General features: G+C 37.0%; 1 protein-coding gene across 1 annotated transcript; it reads left to right on the top strand.

Annotated features, from left to right (window-relative positions):
• The first annotated feature begins 99 nt into the window (after positions 1-99).
• LOC103464667 (vesicle-associated membrane protein-associated protein B/C-like) lies at positions 100-19,664 on the top strand. The gene is made up of 6 exons (XM_008408914.2): positions 100-361; positions 5,781-5,933; positions 12,059-12,162; positions 12,901-12,981; positions 13,746-13,922; positions 18,601-19,664. Exons 1-6 carry the CDS (start codon positions 304-306, stop codon positions 18,754-18,756), a joined length of 729 nt encoding a protein of 242 aa, XP_008407136.1. The 5' UTR covers positions 100-303; the 3' UTR covers positions 18,757-19,664.
• Positions 19,665-19,670: the final 6 nt, after the last annotated feature.

Consider the following 19,670-nt stretch of genomic DNA (forward strand, 5'->3'; position numbering starts at 1 on the left):
CATCACCCCTCCCCAGCCCGGCATCACCCCTCCCCAGCCCTTCTTCACCCCTCCCCAGCCCTTCATCACCCCTCCCCAGCCGGGCGGCTATGCAGAGGCAGTGACGTCACTGGGCTGACTCCCTTCCTGCTGCATCACAGCAGCCTTTAGCAGCTCTGGTAGTACTTGTGACCGTGGGGGACGGAATATACACCGCTAGTTCACAGAAAACAGAAGCCTTTAGCAGGTTTAACAACATCCTAACACGGGGCTAGGTGTCAGGAAGTGGTTGCAGTGCGATAACCCCGCTCCAGTTGTTGGGATATGGCCAGGCCGGAACAGGTTCTGCTCTTGGAGCCTCAGCACGAACTGAAATTCAGAGGTAAGAGGGGAGGGCCCCGGCTGTGGACGAGAGGAGGGGAGGGGGAGCTTCCTCTGCCAGCATGAAAATGGGGGGCAGTCCAGTGTAGGAATAATCAAAACGGGGAGAGGCTGCAGAGCAGTTGTATTTTGACAGTATTGCTTTGTAAAGACCCAATGCTTTTCTGAAAGGACTCATGCTAGGTGATCTGCTAGCTGGATTAGCTTTCGACGGTGAAGTTAGCTGGGCCTTGTCGCTCATTTTTCCCTGCAGCAACCATATTTAAGCGTTCATACACGAAACGCACACCTGTTGGCTTACAGAAGGCATTGTTACTCTCTTGTGCATAATGAGGCTTTGTGAAATAGTAAAAATGCCATACTCCTCAGCTAAATCACCTCTAGCACTGATAGCTTAGTAGCATTAGCCTGCTCTCTGATTGGCCAGCCAGCTGTCATCTAATAACTTGACAGGACGCGGATACTGGGCAGCTTCTGCTGTTTAACATCATTACGGTGGCGTCAACATTCACTGTTGAGGGTTCAGCAACAGTAGCAAACATCCTAGCTACGCTTGGTATTCGGTTTAGAGATATCACGTTGCTTTAGGCCCGAATAATGTTACATAAACTCTCATTGTACTCCATGCAACATACTTCAGCATGTTGCAGCAGATTAAAAAGCTCTGCCACAGCTCCAGATATTAAACTTTGGCTCTTGAAATGCACAAAAGAAAATAAACTGCTCAGACAATGATGGATATTTATAAGAGACACAGAAAAAAAAAATTGAAAATAGAATAGTTCTAATATATCCACCATGTAATTGTGAAATATTTGCTTGAATGGGCTTAATGAATGATTCAAATGTATTAATTATTAGGGATTGTTTTAGTTGGCATGAAAAATGCAAGAAGTTGAAATTTTAATGTGTTCAAAAGAAACATAAAGTCTAATCACGCTCCTATGCAATTTAATACTCAGTCCTCAGATGAATTAAAATATCAATGAAATTGTTTCATTATTGCTACATTTGTCGTTTTATTGACATATTTAATGAACGTCTTATTTTATCAGCTACACAATGGAATGTATGCAATGCATTTTCAACGTGCAGGTGATTAGGATTTCAGAAATATGCAAGGATTTACAGAAAATCATCATTCTTTATTAGCAATGATGACTCCAATCAAAGGAGACAATGGAGGATTTTAAAATGAAAAAGTGAGCAACAGGCATCAAGTCTTATCAATGAGATTGTTGGTATATTGTTGGTCTGTAACACATCTGGTCAAAATTGTTTTAAATAACACGGTGGCAATTTTACCACATGCATCAAGAAAAAATGTGTTTAATTGTTTCACTTTTGCTGGGATCTTGTTATCACTTGAGCCACATGCCAGGTCAGGGTAACTGAAGAAGGGGTGAAACGTGAGGTCATGTACTGGAATAAAATAATTAGTTAGTCTATCTGTGTTTTGCAACTTCTTTATTCTTCTGACCGTCTCTCCTTTTAGCTTATTTTCTCAGCCTGGATGCGAGTATAAAGCATATCGTGATTTTATCTATTGAAAAAAAGCCCAGGTTTTGACTTTTGCACAACTTTTACACTATCTATCTATCTATCTATCTATCTATCTATCTATCTATCTATCTATCTATCTATCTATCTATCTATCTATCTATCTATCTATCTATCTATCTANATCTATCTATCTATCTATCTATCTATCTATCTATCTATCTATCTATCTATCTATCTATCTATCTATCTATCTATCTATCTATCTATCTATCTATCACACTGTCATATTTTTGACTCGAAGCAACCTCTCGCATAGTTTACAGTGTTGTACAAAAGCAGTAAAGCCTCAATCATAACCTTTTTTGTGGTTTAGTTAGTGACAATCATTATTTAAAGTGGCACTATTTTTGTTGATGCATTTGACATCAGCTTGCAAGCTTATTTTTTTTTTATTCTTACAGCCTCCCAGTTGTAATGCCAGGCAGTAAAAACAGCAACCACTCCTACAAAGCCGCTTTTTCTTTCTTTTTACAGTTTTAATTGTTTGTTTTTTTTTATAACCGTGGGCAACAATGTAATCCTATAAGGCCTAAAACCTTTGCAGATGATTTAGCTGTTTTTTCATTTAATTGTGTTAATCTATGTTTCTGTGCAAAGCAGAAAGATTTCAGTCTTGGCACACGAGGTAATAACCACAAATCACATGCTCATAATTAATCCCTAAGTAGTTCTGTAGGCACACAGTGTGAAAACCCCGTAAATAAAAGTTTAGGCCGCTTAGCTTTGTGCATGACCTCTTGATTAAATATCCTAAACAATCAAGAACTGAACTTTACCACCTTTAAGCAGTTTTACTGCCAGCACAAACTTTAGTAATGCGTATCTAAGGGAACAAAGAATTCGACTGTAAGATCCAGCTATGCATTGTGTTTTCTTAAATATAATCTTTTCATAAAAGTCTTCAGCTTTTATCTATGGTTGTCACAAATTGAATTAGACCCAAAGCTACTTCCAGGAAGACGTAGATGTTTAGATTGTTTCACTGAAGTTTATTTTTACTTGTCAAAGATTATGAAGGTGTGAATTTACCTTTTGTCTTTGCTCAGAAAAGAAGGGAAGCTGATGATGTTTGCTGATCTGAAACTTTATATGTCCATGTTTTTGTCAGTAAAAGTTTGCTTTACTCAGTTTCAAATCTTATCCTCAAAGTAGCTGCTTCTATAGACGTCTGGTATGATAAAACATGTTTGATTTGAGCAGTGAGAGTGATTTATAATTGTTAAATGGGAAAACAAATGGTATTCTGTAAGCTGTAACATTTTTCACAACATAGAAGATCTGCAGATGGGGATTACTGTTGATACAACATACTAATTTTGTGGTAGTTAGCTAAAAATAAATAAATAAGGACTTTATTACAAATATGTATATTTTAAAATGGTATTCTAGAAGTTAAACATTACATTTGAAAACTGTTAGCCTGCAAATTATGTGTATGATCTTGATCTTCGAGTTTTAATCATAGACTTTCTTATTGTTGCTTAGTCAATTATGAATTTCCTTTATCTCTGTTATTTCGGGAGGAACTCGTTTCAGTTTGTTAGTTCTCTGCCAATGTAGAAAACATTTCAACAAATCAATGCCGTTTGTGCAGAAGGTGAAAGGGATATTTAGTTTGCTGATAAGTTTCCAAGGAGACGTTGTTTGTTTTTGCTTTGTATTGTTTTCATTTCAATGCAGCTTTTGTCCAGTCTGAACAAAAACTGGACAAAAACATTTGATGGGTTTAGTTTGCTATGTTTCAGAATAAGAAAAACGAATATTATCCACCTTAATTCTGAATTAGCATGATTATTATGTTGTATAACATGAAAACATATTTCTATTAACCAAAGAAAATGCAGCCTGAACGGAGTTGTTAGGATTAATTAACACAATTAAAGTTGAAACTCGATAATAAAAAATACGCCACTGTTTTTTGATTCTGTGGAAACCTGTTTTAAAGCCTCTGTGCCTCAGAATATGTTCAACAACTGAATAACGATATTTTCTTTCTCTTAATTATATTAAAACGAGTAAGAAGCCAGAAATTTAGTACCGATTTAGAGCTATTTTTTCATATAGATGAGCTTAACACTTAGAAGTAGCAATGTCCTTTTTGGAAGTATAAATTTTGGATTCAGGTGGGCAAACAAGGATCTGGTTTAAACAAAAGGTTTAGTTTATTTTGTAAAGGATCTGGCCATTGAAAATGTATCCTGCTTTGTTTCAGTTTCTGGATATATTTCATCATATTTTTAGTTTTAATCAGCAGAGTAGCTGCTGCTCTACTCGTCAGCTCCCATGTGAGCACAACATTTGTTAATGTTTACTTATTATTAGTGCTAAATCCTTATCCACTGAACAGAGCAGTAATAGACACTGCTCTGCTGTTATCAGTGGTGTTATTTTTATTTATTCAGCTGTATTTTGATTTTTAACGGCTGCAGGAGCTGCTGATAGATTATTAGAGTCCATGATTCCCTTTAAATGTGACAAATGAGTTGGTCTTATTGTTAACTTTGCATGTATCCCTTTCTGGTGCTATAATATTTTTTTATGCTGCCTCTGCTTTTATATAAGACAGGAAAAATCAATTCAACTTGGTTAACTTGAACTCTAAGTAAAGTCTTATTTCTTTGCGAAGGATGCGTTAATGTCTGTTTTGACGTTCATACTGTTCCGAAAGTGTTACTAAATTGTACATTTCTGTTTTATTTTAATTTAATTGATACCAGACTCCTACTAATCCACATTTTTGCTTTGTTATAGTTATGAATTTTGTGTAGACAGATGAGAAAAAGAGCTTGAATTGCCTGAAAGCTTTCCGTCAGCCCCACATTTATCAGGATGTAAACTGTAATTTGACTCGAATTTTATTTATTCGTGAAATTTTAATTTATGTTTGCAAGGCCATATTAAATCCTTGAGGGTTTCCACTAAAGAGTCATTTATTTCAGCTTTAAATTAACAAAACAAGGTCTTCAAGGTATTTCAAGCTTTTGTCAGCCATCTTGCGTTATTTACACAATATGGGACCAGTATGCAAACTAAATGTGATGAGTTTTCTCTGCCAAATGAAACTGCTGTTTGTCGTCATTTTTGAGATTTCATTGCCCCCAGATGTGATACTTTAAATTACAGTCAATTTCAAATCTTTTGCAAAGAACAGGAATTTCGTTAGTGTTGATTTTTTTTTTAATAATTTTTTTCCAGGGACTCTGGTTTTCTGCGTTATTGACAAATCTGTGCAACCTAATGCAGCTGGCCTGGGAGAGCCTTGTAGAGATGTGGGCTGCATCTATAATGATGTCTGTGGTTAATTGAAGCCAAAGTGCGTTAGCTGTCCTGTTTTTAGGTTTTACCATAAAAGAAGAATGTGATTTATAGGTTTATTTTTTCTGGATTATAGATGCTGTTCAGTCCAGTTTGTTAAAACATGGATTTGTTTGAAATAGTCTTTTGTTATTTGACTGTTTTTCTGTTGCTGGTGTTTCCCCTGCAGCAGTAAATGATGGATTGTATATTTTGATGAATCTTGATCATTTTTACTGTGTAGCTTGAAGACGTTACGAACTTTTTGAGTTTGCGTGCCAGTTACAGTTTATTCTCCATCTGTCTTTTTTTGATTTGTCTTGTTTTTCTAGCATTTGGCATTGCGGTAATCTGACCACACAAATGGTATAAACCCGTTTGTGTGGTCGCTCAGATCATAACCTCCCCAGGTTTAAAATAAAAAGAATCTCTCCGCAGATTTAGTTTATGTGTTTCTTCCTGGAAATTATCTCTCTTTTCTTTTTTCTCTCCTATTTTTCCAGCCATTAAGATTACGTACAGTTCATATTTTTACGGGTCTCTTCTGTTTACTTTTCTCTCAGGTCCGTTTTCAGACGTGGTCACCACAAATCTTAAGCTCTCCAACCCTACAGAAAGGAATGTATGTTTTAAGGTCAAGACGACAGCGCCCCGCCGGTACTGTGTGCGGCCCAACAGCGGCATCATCGATGCAGGCACCTCAATCAATGTCTCTGGTAAGGATAAATTAGTAGTACTGACTTGTTTGTTAGATTTTTCTATAAGTTTCAGTGAACCCCAGCGTTATGGTACATTTTTCTCTGCGATGTGACTCCGAATTTGCTTATTCTTGGTTTTTTTTAGTAGTAAATCAAAAGAAAATGCAGCGTAAAAAGCTGAAATATGTAGGTGCGATTGTACTTAACATGCTATTTTCTGGTGTTTGCAAAGCAGCCGGTCCAGGAGCACCATTTATTTTCCTTGCTGCTGATTGGCTGTGCCCTCAGGAGTGGGCACAGCTTTTGCAGTTGTTCAAAGATGGCTTCAACTGTGCATGTGTAACTTTATTTAATTTAATTTATTTGTTAAAACAGCCACTATATCATGACCGTAGTTTGAGACGGGTAATCTGTGGAAAAAATTAACTTTTATGCTTTCTGCCAGTGCTAACTAGAAACAACCAATCTGAGCCAGGAGGCGGATTCTAGTGCTGTCAATCAAACTTGTGTATGTGCAGCTGGGAGTCTACTGTAGTTCATTAAAATGTTGGATATTTAGTCCATAGCTATAAAATAATATAATACACCAGTATCTAATTATGCAGCTCTTTGGATTGTCACTATACAGATTTTTTTCCCCCAGTAACTATTACAATAAAAAATATTATTATTGAGATCATTTTCAATTAATGCATTGATAATGACATAATAATGCAAGTTCACCCTCTCAGAAACTTAGAAACTTTAATTTAGGCACTTAGCACTGGAATTGGAAGACATTTCAAATTTCCAAAATAAAACACAAAAACAATAAAAGGGAATAAAAACACCTCACAACCAAGACTATAAATAAAATTGATTATGTCTCTGTAAACAAAATTTCCCTTCAAACAATTATAATTTTTTTTTTAAATATTGGGTAACAATGTAAAATTTTAAAGGAAATTTCCGAAGCATTTCCTCCAAAAAGCCAGGTAGTACAGCGAGTTCTACCAGGCTGCTTTTCCACTCGCTCTGGAGTAAAGAGACGAATGTTTCCATACTGTGACACCCCAACCAGATGCTCATTTTACAGCCTCCCCTATCTGGTGTCAACAACCCCAGACTGAGTTACTGCTGCTCGCTGTCAACAGTAGGTGACAAGCTGAGTCCATCTCAGCTGCCATCATTCATCACCCTTATTAGGCTGAAAAGGGTCAACTTGGAGTCACGAAACAGGATTTCTTGCCTTAGCACAGAATTTCGTTGGCAAACTTAAAGGTGTGCTCTGTAGCCAGTTTCTTTTCCCAGCAAGTACTCAGGCTTACATGGTGTTTTTAAAGCACTGCAGTTGACAGAACCGTGAAATGTGGATTCTTGTATTTCAGGAAATGTACTTATTAAAAACAGAGCACATTGTTTTGGATACATCCAGATGGATTTAAGGTTTTCCATACCTCCATCTATCCATTTTCTTTCACCCTTGTCCCTCAGTGGGGTCGGGAGGGTTGCTGGTGCCTATCTCCAGCTAACGTTCCGGGCGAGAGGCGGGGTCACCCTGGACAGGTCGCCAGTCTGTCGCAGAGCAACACGGAGACACACAGGACACACAACCATGCACACACACACTCACACCTAGGGGCAATTTAGACAGACCAATTAACCTGACAGTCATGTTTTTGGACTGTGGGAGGAAACCGGAGTACCCAGAGAAAACCCACCATGCACAGGGAGAACATGCAAACTCCCTGCAGAAAGACCCGGGCCGGGAATCGAACCCAGAACCTTCTTGCTGCAAGGCAACAGCTCTACCAAATGCGCCACTGTGCAGCCCGTTTTCCATACCTTTTAAAGTAAAAATAGTAAAATATTATCTGTACTGACTGTCTCAAATTATATTTGGCGAGGCTTGCTCTGCTAAATTTAATTCAAATTGCTGCTCCTTGTGCTTTCTTTAGCTAAAAAAAGGTCAGCATCTACATCGCTTGTTGCTTTTGGTGGCGATTTTGTACTAAAACATATAAAATTCAATTAAGCCTATTAATGTAAAGTCATAAGAGCTGCTGTGGGTTTGCATCTGATTTCTAACATTTTACTTAATCTATATATCTAGTAATTTAGCAGTAAACTGTTTTTGAATTGAGAAAGTTACTTATTTTGTCAAAATATGGGGTACAATTAAAATGCAATTAAGTGAGATTAATTATTTGCAAACTAATCCCAAGTAACTAAGTTAGAAATATAATCCACTGAGTTGTTTGTGGATGTTGCTTGTGTGTCAGATTTATCGGTGTACCAGAAACATGCAAGTAAAAATAAATAAAATGTATGTAATCCATTAATTACATTTAAACAAGTTGAAATGTATCGAAATAATTAATCAAAATTAATTCATTAAAGTCCAAGCCCTAATATAATTATATATACTGCTTTGCTGTAACTGTACGCTGAGTTTGACTGCAACCACAAGAATGTTGTTCATGATTGGTGTTAACATCTTCTAAATGGAAAAGTCTAACTTGACCATGTAAAAACATCTTCCATATCCACAACTATTAAAATGTATGTAGCCCACTGTGAATGTTTTTAAGACACAGTATATGCAGCTCTGGATAGTGTTATCGTTTCATTAGCTTGTCCTTACATTTATTTCCTGTGGGCTTTTTGTTTTGACTGAACCAGAGACTGATTCATCTGTCCAAGCTGAGATCTGAGTAGATATTTACTCAATATATCAGCTCAAAAGTCTCAGAGTTATGTCTGATGTTTTCTAATAATCAGAGGCCGTACTAGCTCCATTTCAAGTCAAATATATTTTCATAACAAAGTTCAACGTATAAAGTGGAAGCCGATGAGTTGCAGGTTATTTCTGTGTAGTCAGTACTTATTTCCCTTTCAGATTTAATTGAATAGGACAGTCTCAGAAGCACATAATCAGGGGAGTAAAGGCATTGTGCCCTGAGAAATCTCAATCTGAATACATTTGGAGAGTGTGCTTTCACATTCTTGTTAGTTTTGTCTTCAGGTCAATGTCTCAGCAGCCCTTTTTGACAAAGCTCTGTTCTTTAATCTCACACTGTATGTAACGTCGTTTGTAGGTTTGGTTTTCTGTTCCCAAGTTTTTGCTTTGAACGCAACTCTAAACCTTTTCCAGGTACTCCGGTTTCCTCCCACAGTCCAAAAACATGACTGTCAGGTTAATTGGTCTGTCTAAATTGTCCCTAGGTGTGAGTGTGTGTGTGCATGGTTGTGTGTCCTGTGTGTCTCTGTGTTGCCCTGCGACAGACTGGCGACCTGTCCAGGGTGACCCCACCTCTCGCCCGGAACATTAGCTGGAGAGGAACCAGCACCTCCTAACCCCACTGAGGGACGAGGGTGCAAGAAAATGGTTGGATGGATGGATGGATGGATGGATGGATGGCAACTCTAAACCCAAGTAATGCTATTTGGACTGTGAGCTGACGAGACCAGCTGAGGCACAGAAAAAGAAAAGGGACATTTATTGCAATATCTTGAGGGAAAACTATTCTTTCCACAAGTAAAAGTTTCACATATCACAGAATGAGTTTTAAGGACTCTGAATTCAATCTGAATCTGAAATGAAACAAAACTGAGGACGGTCCTTTTTGTGTTTTCTCTCTGTGACCGTTTGTATTTTTATTGGAACACAAACAAATTAAAAGTGACAGAGGATTCTTGAGCCCATTTTAAGCTAACCTAATGTGAAGCAGTCCTTATTCAATTCAAGAATTAAAATACAAAACCACTTTATCTATCCCAAGGGGAAATTAAACATTGCCATAACTTGAATCATCCAAGTATCTTCAGAATGTTTTTGTAAATGGTGATGCTGCGAGCAGGAAGCATTTTACATAGCAGTCAGTCTTGCAGCATATCTGAAGAGGCCTCTGAGTGAAGTATGTTAGTGCATGAAAGGTTGATGGCTGTCATAACATGCTAACACCTCAATTTCAAGTGTTTTCTGTGCACCAGTTTCAGATTTTACAGACTTGTTGATGCAAAGAAGCCACTTTATGTCGGTCAGTTTCCACTTGTATAGACGTACTGATTTAAGAGTTTATCTGTATAAAGCTTTACACTAAGACATCACGTCATAGCAGCACTGTTTTCTTTTAAATTTGAATGCAGCTGCGATTAAGCGGAGAAGATTTCGATCTGGTTTACCAAAATGTACATAACTTTTGATCTGACACGCATCTCCTCATCTGCTGTTAAATAACTCAAAAGAATATAATTATATGTCTTTTTTACATCTTTAGCTCAGGAGGTCAACCTACGCCATTGTGGAGTATTGAATATTAATTATACACGTAAACAATTCTGTTGATGCTTTTTTGAGGGCTTCTTTTAATGGTTGTTGTTGTTTACCCAGCTGCCTTTGCTGTGCTTACTACATTTAGCTCCTGAGAGTTTTACAAAGTAGACTAGAGCAATAAATAACACAACTTAAAAAAGAAGCTCTTTTTGAAGCCTTGTGACTTTTTTCTCATCTCAAACAACCTTTTTAACTCTCTCCATTGTTACTCTAAAATGCATTCATACGTTCCTGCCTCCATTCTCTGGTGTTGTCCCAGCGGACCCAAGCTAGATGGTTGTGCAAATTGGGTCTGACTGAAACGGGACATTCTCAATCTGTTCATGCCGTCTGTTTCTGATTTGCAATGTTGAGCCACATTGATTGCTGAAATGGTGCACAACTCTGCTCTTGAGAGCATTGGCATGTGCCATATATGAAAGTCATGCTGATTTCTAGACCAGCGTTGAATACAGGTCATTTGTTTTCAGTGAAATTATAATAAAAATAATAAAAAAATCCCCCAAGCGTAGAGGACGTAGTCAGCACTGACGTAGAAATATGGCTTCTGATTACATCCTGATTTAAAAGTTGGAGTCAAGGGAGGTAAATTATCCTCCATTTTCATCTTTCCAGACCTCCGTTTGACGACACGAGTAAGTGATTACTGTAAGTCATTTTTACAGCTTTAAAATACCTTCTCGGTGACATCAAATACTAGGAGGACTGATAAAGCGAGAGGCTGAGGAGAAATATTCTCCACACCTGCTTTCTGTTAGGCCGATATGTAATGCTCGGAAGGAAAAAGGCTTCAAACTTGTTAGAAAGATTAGCCCCAGAGGTATCTGTTGGTCCGTCTCTGTATCATCATCATGGTAACAGAAACGAGTCATATTCACCACTTTTTCCATGCGGTACAAGCATCTCAAAGCCTTTGGCTTTTATGTAGACATGATAGACATTTCAAGATGTAACAAATGCTGTCTGCTGTTCCGTTTTATCTGCTGATGCAAAAATACATTTTATTTTTGATTTCCATGAATAAACTAAAGGTGTGAAAATGATAGTCATACTGTGTGGGGGGAAGGGTTCAGTATTACTTTGTTTTTCTTCCTTTTACTTTTACTTTTTTTATTGAAACATTTTTATAAAAAGGAGAAAATAAGAAAAAAAATGTATATTTGTTTTGATGAACCCACAGAACTAACACACACCATGCTGTGACTTTGGCCAGACGACAGAAACTAAAAAAGTAAAGCAATAAAATGTAAAAAGAGAAAAAAAGTACTCTTGATACAACCATGTAGTAATGCTGAAAAAGTACAATGCCTGGTTATAGTTTGTAAATAGTTTTAAATGCATTACGTCATATTTGTGTGACAAATAATGACATGTTGGAAACTGTGGTTCGGTGCACTCGAGGTTAGATTTAAATAATTTAAAAAAATCATATTTTTATACTCAACCTCAGTTCATGAAATGCATTTATTTAGCATGGAAAACACAGATATTTCTGTCTAATCTGCCAAACATTAACAAGAAAAAAACTGTTCGATTTCAGCTGCTGGCTGATTTATTGGTTGCATCACTTCCATGTAGGAAGGGATTTTTAAATCAAGCACCGTTATGTCTTATCATATTCAATAAATGTTGCCAGTTCAAATAAAAGAAAATGGAAAAACTATTATATTGAAGACAACTGTGTCTTTCTTCTTTCATCTCCAACCAAATTTCTTTTCAGATTTACTGCTGTGTCCCTAAAGCCAACCTGAAATATATTGTGACTCAGATAAGCTGCAGTGCTGTTTTGCTCATTTTTACTGTCACTGATTGTCCTTTTGTTTTTCAGTCATGTTGCAACCCTTTGAATACGACCCAAATGAAAAAAGTAAGCACAAGTTTATGGTCCAGTCCATGCTAGCACCTCCTGACATGACTGACATGGAGGGAGTGGTAAGTGTTTCTCTAGTTTGGGAATATTATCTAAACTGTTTCTGCATTTTCTTGTTCTGCAAACGTGGAAAACACATAAAAAACACTTAAACCATTACAGTATCATTTTTGTTTGTTTGTATAAAAACAATAAAACGGTGACATCGGCTGATTTTCAAACCTTTGCTGTGGCAGATATGATTGGTTTCTCACGCAAGTATCACCCAAAATGAAGGAAATCGCAGCCGATTTATCTGTTCATTCAAACTTAGCAGAAGCGCTAAATGAAAAATTAGCTCCGCTGTTAGCACATTAGCAGAAGTGTGTTAACCATTTCAAATTATAATATTAATAAGCCTAAATTTCTGCTTTTCATAAACAAAACACAAATTTTGTTTACCAGTTTTGAGCAGCATGAACTGGTACAAATAAATACAAATGTTTATTATTAATAATGTCACTGTTATTGGTTATGTTATTAATAATACCAATATGAATCAATTTTTTTGTTATGGTACAAATATATATATATTTTATTTTAAATCTGTCTAATATATTCTTGGTAAAATAAGTGATTTTTAACAGTGTCTGTAATAATTTGGTTCATTTTTCTAATGTAATATTTCTTGTGCTGCTGGCTGTTCATTATAACTCTATGGTTATTTATCATACTAATTGTTAAATAAGCATTCAGCTTATTAGGAGACATGTGTTATCTAATAACACAAGTTTATAATAAAAATATTTTTCTGTCTGCAGTGGAAAGAAGCAAAGCCAGAGGAGTTGATGGACTCGAAGCTGAGATGTGTTTTTGAGATGCCAACGGAGAATGAAAAAACGGTCAGCTCTTGGACTTTCTGCTTTGTTTTATTGTGCATGCTGATTGTGTCATTACATTTAAATTGTTGTACTACGGTATATTTTTATTCAACATTTCTTTCTTTCCAGCACATCTACAACACCTAATATATACGTTTACAAGGAGAGGCTGCATATTTATTTTCTTTTTGCGCTCTCAAGTTTCTTTTTCAAAATTACAACTTCTGGTTGTCAATTATTTTTCCATTTCCTCTTGTGTTTCTTCACCTTTTCTTGCAACAACCACTCTTTAACTCCAACGGCCTTTAAGAAAGTCACTTTGTTTTGGTCTCACATGTAGTTTATTTTTGTTGTGGTTCTTCCTCGGCCACCTGATTACGTTCAGCTGTAGACACGGCGTTTCATCAGAGATAGCAGCTTAGTCTAACAGCTTATTGCACACAGGGAGCAAAAACAGCCTTCAGTAGTTGTTTTGAATTAGTTATGACCTACATGAGACGTTTGCTGGGCTCCCAGTGGGGGGCTGTGTGCCATGGAGTGTTTTAGGCAGACATAATGGTGATGGAAACCAGCTTGATCCTCTTATGAAAGGCACTCCTGGGTGAACTTTCCTACAGAGGTGTCTGTGTCGTTCTACTGTTGCAAATGAACAGTGTTAAAGTTCCCAAATGTAAGCAGATGGGTCTAACTTCATGCCAGGCGACTAAGACGTTGTTGGGAATGTTAGCGTAAACATTTTAGCACCAGTTTACTGATTGCATCAACCCTCCGTTACCCACTTACAGCACGATATGGAGTCCAATAAGATGTCGTCGAGCTTGCTGAAGTCGGAGTCGTCTGCGCTGCCCGTGAAGTCGCTGAGCTCCACCCTGAACGACGGAGAAGTAAAAAATTTCATGGAGGAGTGCAAGAGGCTGCAGATGGAGGCTCAAAGGCTACGGGAAGAAAACAAACAGATTAGAGTGAGTAAAACGACTCAAAAGACGAGAATTACTTCATTCCTTCTCGTTTCTCTTGTGTTGGTCCATTTCTCAAAGGCTCACAAGTCAACAGACAGGAAACTTGAGTTTGTTCAATTCAAAAAACACTTTACTGAGCCCAAAGGGAAATTAAATAAAGTTAAAAGGTTGTTTTAATTGTGGCTTAAAATGTATTCTTTGTTGTGGAATGAAAAATGTGATTGCTTATCTCCCCAAAAGTACAATTTGACAAATCAAACCACTCATTGTTTAGACTGAAACATCCAGACTAAATAATGTTGGTTTTTCAAACCAGAGTGTCAGATGATAAAATATGTTTGGGCGCTTCTGATCAACGAGCTCAGTTATTTAGAGGATTTAAAGTTGGTTTCAAACACTGAACTCCATTAATGTCAAGTCTGTCCAAGTCCATCTTAGTCTTTTTTCAACAGTTGTAAGGAAGGTTGCTTGACATCCATCCTTCCATCAAGACCATTTCAAATAAGATGTTGGCTGTCATTAGATCAGCTAATGGGATTTTAAGATCTGTTTTATGTTCCTTTTTGTTTTTAAGGGATAGTTTTTCAACTTTTATTAATGACATAATGAGTATCGATCCAAGAAATGTCACGATATTTATGTACCGTATTTTCCGCACTATAAGGCGCACAGGATTATAAGGCACACAGAATAGACGCTTCAGTTTGGGTTGCCGATTTGTTCCGTACTCTATTATTACACATCCACATTTGTAAAGAAGTAGGCTGCCCCAGTCGTTGTTTCACTCACGGTGTTGTGATATTGTGCCCAACTGCTTTCTGGGTAACAGACCAACCGACACGCTGCCGCCACCGCAGTCTCTGTCTCTCTTCCCCCGCCCCTCCACCCCTGGCTTTAAATGTATTATCAAACTTTATTAACAAACCAGCGTTCTGACAACTATCCCAGCATGAACCGCGCACTTCTTCTTCTACGGGGGAAAATGAAGTTGGTGGCTGCTTACCGTAGTTGCTAGACCTGTTGTGGCTCAATATTGGTCCATATATAAGGCGCACCGGATTATAAGGCGCACTGTTGGCTTTTGAAGAAATTAAAGGTTTTTAGGTGCGCCTTATAGTGCGGAAAATACGGTATATATGTGGAAAACACAAAAAAAATGTATGCAAAACACTTTATTTAAATATATTTTAGTTTATTTTTGTTTGTTTTCAGTAAACTTAATGTTTCATCACTGAAATAATCCATCGGTCATATTCAGATTTTGCTAAGAGAAGGTCTTGTCATTTTTAAGCAACTAATGACTATTTTGGTAGTTGATCAATCAATTAATCTGATCTGATATCTGATAATTGGATAAAAATTTTGGCACAGTCTGTATCGTTTTCACTTTTACACAACATTAGAAACACATTAAAAGACGGAAATAAACAAATAATTCGATTGGTTTTTAAATAAGAAAATAATTTATTGCCTAAGATGCAATAACATATTATTCCTTTAGTGTATGTTTTATTATTTGCAGCAAAGGATGCATCAGCAACTAAAAAATAAAAGCTTCCAACATCGATATATGGAAAGTTCGGCCCTTTCTTTTTGACTGATTATTTTTTGGATTCAGTAACTAATAAATGCAGAGCAAAAGGTGCTTGAGAGTTTTTTAATAATGTGAAACTAAAACTACGCCACTTGATGAGTTTTGGGTAGAACATATTTTCAGACAAAAGTTTTTTTATCTTAAATTCAAAATCTACTTATTTTTCCTTCAATTTTGGTTTAATTACTGCTCTCTCAGAAAAATTGCTTTTTTTGCGTCTGTACCCTCAAAATATCCATTAATCAATTACTAAACTAGTTATTTCAACAAACAATTAATCAAGATTAATAAAGATTAATCTGATTAATCTGATTAATTGTTTCAGCCCCAATCTGAAGTGTCTGAGAAATCATGAAGCCTAAATGTTCTCATGTGTGCTGCGTATAAAACCAAACGGCAGAAATGAATCCTGCATCCTAAATGAAAGACAGATTGAACAAATAAACTTTTCATCAAAAGTTTATATGACTTCAATAAACCGTCATTTTGGTACTGATTAATAATCACGGTAAAGTAAAGCAAATGAATTAGCTTGTTGAGTCAAAGAAAGCGGAGAGCCCTCCACCCTTCGACAGCTACTCAAAGCCCAGTTTTGCAACAAGTAATTTAAATCAATGAGCCTGCTATCAGTCACAACTATCGATGAGGTAAGGTTTGAAAAGGAGTTCTGTAAAAGTCGGGCTGGGCATGAGTCACACGCGCTCCCACCAGGCTGCCAAGAAAGAGTCGGCCTCCTCTCCAACATCACCGCCATCCCTCCCCTTTAAGGCTCTGCCAGAGGCAGAGCGATTGTTGGCTGGTCCTGCGGCTCAGATTAAACTAACAGAGCGCCCCGACCCCGCCCCACCCGCTGCTGGGAAATGAAGTGTGTTAAAGCCTGGCGCCTTGTGTGTTCCTCAGGGGATTGGGTCGGATGAAACTTTAAGCAGATCTTGTTTCTTTGAGCTGATAAATAAACTCTTTTCTAGGGCTGGGCGATATGACTTTAAAAAAACAGTATCGGATCCGATTCTTTTTTTTTTCCTTTCTTTTCCAGAATGAAAGTTACAGAAAATGTTTTCAAAAAGTGGCTTTCATTTTAATCATTCTTTCTGTGAGTTGTCCGACTGAGTATTAGGGCCAGATTACGAGAATTTTTGTTTTATGATGAGAATATACTAGGAGTAGTAGTAGGGCTGTGTAATAATATCGATTTTGCGATATATATTGATATTTTCTTTCCTAGAAAAAAATCGATATTCATCTGCAAGTATCGTAACATCCAACTGTCACCTTGCTCACTCACTGCTTGCTTCGCCGGGAGAGTGATTAGGTCATTCACATGTTAAGTGTCGAGGATAAAAAGGTATCAAACTATTCAGAGCAGGTACTTGGTGACTTTATTTACTTTACAAATGCATATAAGCTACAGTTTGTACTGTTTCAATTAAAAGAAACATGTTTTCTCACCACTTCTTTGATTCATTTTGTCCAGCTGTGGACTTTAAGTCTGTGTCCATGTCCAACCAGAGCCAGGTATTGTGTAGTTGGTGCTTTTAATCAGTTTTCAGTTAAATTAATTCAATCCAACTCTATAACAGTCACAAAGTGTCACCAAAAATCACTCTGTCCCTCTAAAATCTTTCAGAAAATCGCAAAAGTGTATTGAATTGTGTCATTTGCTGAATATCACAATATAAATCGTATCGTGAGCAGAATATCGTGCATCGTATCATGAGATTATTGTATCACTACAGCCCTAAGTAATAGGGGCGATATGGACTTAAAGTTTTATCAATCAATCAAATTTTATTTGTATAGCACATTTCAGCAGCAAGGCATTTCAAAGTGCTTTACATAATTAAAATAAAAACAGCATGTGACATTAAATAAACAATGAAAAAGAGAGAGATTTTGAAAAAAGAAAAGATTAAAAAAGATAAAAACATTAAAACCCACACCCCTTTTAGGACTTCAGTTAAATGTCGTTTAGCTGGGACTCTAACCCTCTGGGACTTCAGTCAAAAACACCGTTTGACAAGGACTCCAACCTCTAGGTTTTTGGTTGAACGCCATCAACTGGGACTCTAAACCCCGTAGGACTTTAGTCAAACGTCGTTTAACTGGGACGTTTTCCGGGAGGCTTTACATCTTTAAAACGTAAACAGTGAAAAAGATAAATAAAAAGAAATTAATAAATAGATAAAAAGTAAACGTACACAATATTTTGTGGTGATAATGTGACTAAGAACTATTTATTATTTATTTTTTACCTAACTGTATGGCTGTGATCATATCTCCGAAAGCATGAAAAACATGCCCATTCATAATACATTTCTTTAGGACACCAATCTCATAAAAAAGTGTGAATTAAATGCACACAGTAACTGCATTTAAACATATTTTCAATTTTATTGATTCTGTTGTTGAACAGTGGAGAAGATAAACTAACAATATTGACAATACGGACCGTTTTGGAGGGTTTTAAATATTGTTAATTGGCATTTTATTGTGACAACGATGCACCAAAATTCATAGAAATTTATCACAATAAATGATCGATGCAGTAAATTATCTCAAAATTATGATAAAAAATTGTTTTAATTAGAAAAAATCTTTATTACCAAGATCTGATGTGACCTCCTCAGCTTGTCGATCTTTCTTTAAAATAGTTGAATTCAGATAATAATTTTATTCTGTTATTAAAAGATAAAGGTTTTTCTATTAAGTATATTCTTAATACTAAATTAAGAATATTTTTTCCCAAAATGCTCAACATTCCTCATTTTAGTTTTTGTGTCAGAGTTCTCATAAGGTTACAAATTAAATTATTTTCCTAACATTTTAACTTTATTCTTGTAATTGATAAAAATAATTGAAGCACTTTGTTGTAGAGTTGTAGTTAATAGAAGCTGTACAAGATGCTGACCTCACTCTGAACTATGGAAACCCAAAGAGGACATTAGTGGGGGGGAAAAATCCAGTTTTTCCTAAAAATAAAACTTCAACGAATCAATAAAATCCATTCATTACCCAACTGATTAACAAACCGGACAGTTTTTTTTTAACCTCTTCCTCCGTTTCTCTTCCTCCTCCAACCTGTTGCAGGAAGATGATGGTTTCCGGATGGGGAAGAGCAACATCATGTCATCCCAGCATGCCTCACGCTCCATGAAGAGGGAGGAAGGCTTGAGCGCCCGCTCCGTGGCCCTCATCCTCCTCTTCTTCACCGTCGGCGTCATCGTGGGGAAGTTGATGTTGTAGAGCGCAGCACTTCGGTCAGCCGCAGCATGCTTTTCATGGTGGATGAAAATACACACAGGATCTATGATTTTTGGATCAGAATGCCATATTTGCTGGGTGGGGGCGGGCGGGGCGGTACTAGTTTTGATTCAGTCCCATTTATGTAAAAAGTTTAAATTTAAAGCGGTAATCTATGAGAGAAAAAGAGGGAAAAAATGACTCATCTTAAGAACAAACACCTCTGTACTCATCACATAATCCTTCTGGCCTTCTTCCCAAAGTTTCATGCATTCAGATGATTTGTTTCAGGGGTTGGTGGGGAAACAGATTCTTAATTTAACTGGTAATTCAGTTCAGAGAGTTTTTGAGAAAGCGTCGATGCGACCGGGTCAGATTGCAGCTGTGCGAATGTCGTTTTATTTGATTAGATTGTCATTTCTTTTTCTAATTGATGCACGCCAGAGCCGATCTTCTACGACATGTGACGACTCCACCGCGCAGTAAATCATGCTTTTCCTTCCGGTGGAACCCTGTTCTTAAAGGAAGGGAGGACCCAAAAGGTCAGGGGTCGCACACAGGGCTACAATTGAGTCTTCTCCAGTCGAAGGCTTTGCAAAATCTCGTCTTTGATTGTGGAACAGCTTTGATGTGTGTAAGAAACACTACAACGGGTGTTTTATTTCCTCATGTCTTTTTTGTTTTTCGTTGCCCTAATTTATTCCCGCCACCTGTCGATCACTGCTCACCACATCCTGGCTTGTCAGAGGAGGATGTTTGCATGCGTTCACACGAGTGTTGCATCTGGACTTTTGAATCTAATTTAATTGCTTTTGTCATTTGACTGTAGATTTGCACAATTTAATTGCTGTTTTTTTTCTCCTTCTTCCTCCTTTGTCCTTTTTTTTGTTGCAGTTTTTGTTTTATGTTATATATAT

The sequence above is a fragment of the Poecilia reticulata genome, linkage group LG5 (assembly GCF_000633615.1).
Source record: "Poecilia reticulata strain Guanapo linkage group LG5, Guppy_female_1.0+MT, whole genome shotgun sequence".
NCBI classification, from domain to species: domain Eukaryota; kingdom Metazoa; phylum Chordata; class Actinopteri; order Cyprinodontiformes; family Poeciliidae; genus Poecilia; species Poecilia reticulata.

What these genes read in the sequence shown, in the direction of transcription:
- LOC103464667 (XM_008408914.2), top strand. Translation starts at nt 304, where the DNA reads ATGGCCAGGCCGGAACAGGTTCTGCTCTTGGAGCCTCAGCACGAACTG. An exon ending in GCACGAACTGAAATTCAGAG is followed by an intron (nt 362 to 5,780) that starts GTAAGAGGGGAG and finishes CTTTTCTCTCAG; the next exon opens with GTCCGTTTTCAGACGTGGTC. An exon ending in CACCTCAATCAATGTCTCTG is followed by an intron (nt 5,934 to 12,058) that starts GTAAGGATAAAT and finishes TTTGTTTTTCAG; the next exon opens with TCATGTTGCAACCCTTTGAA.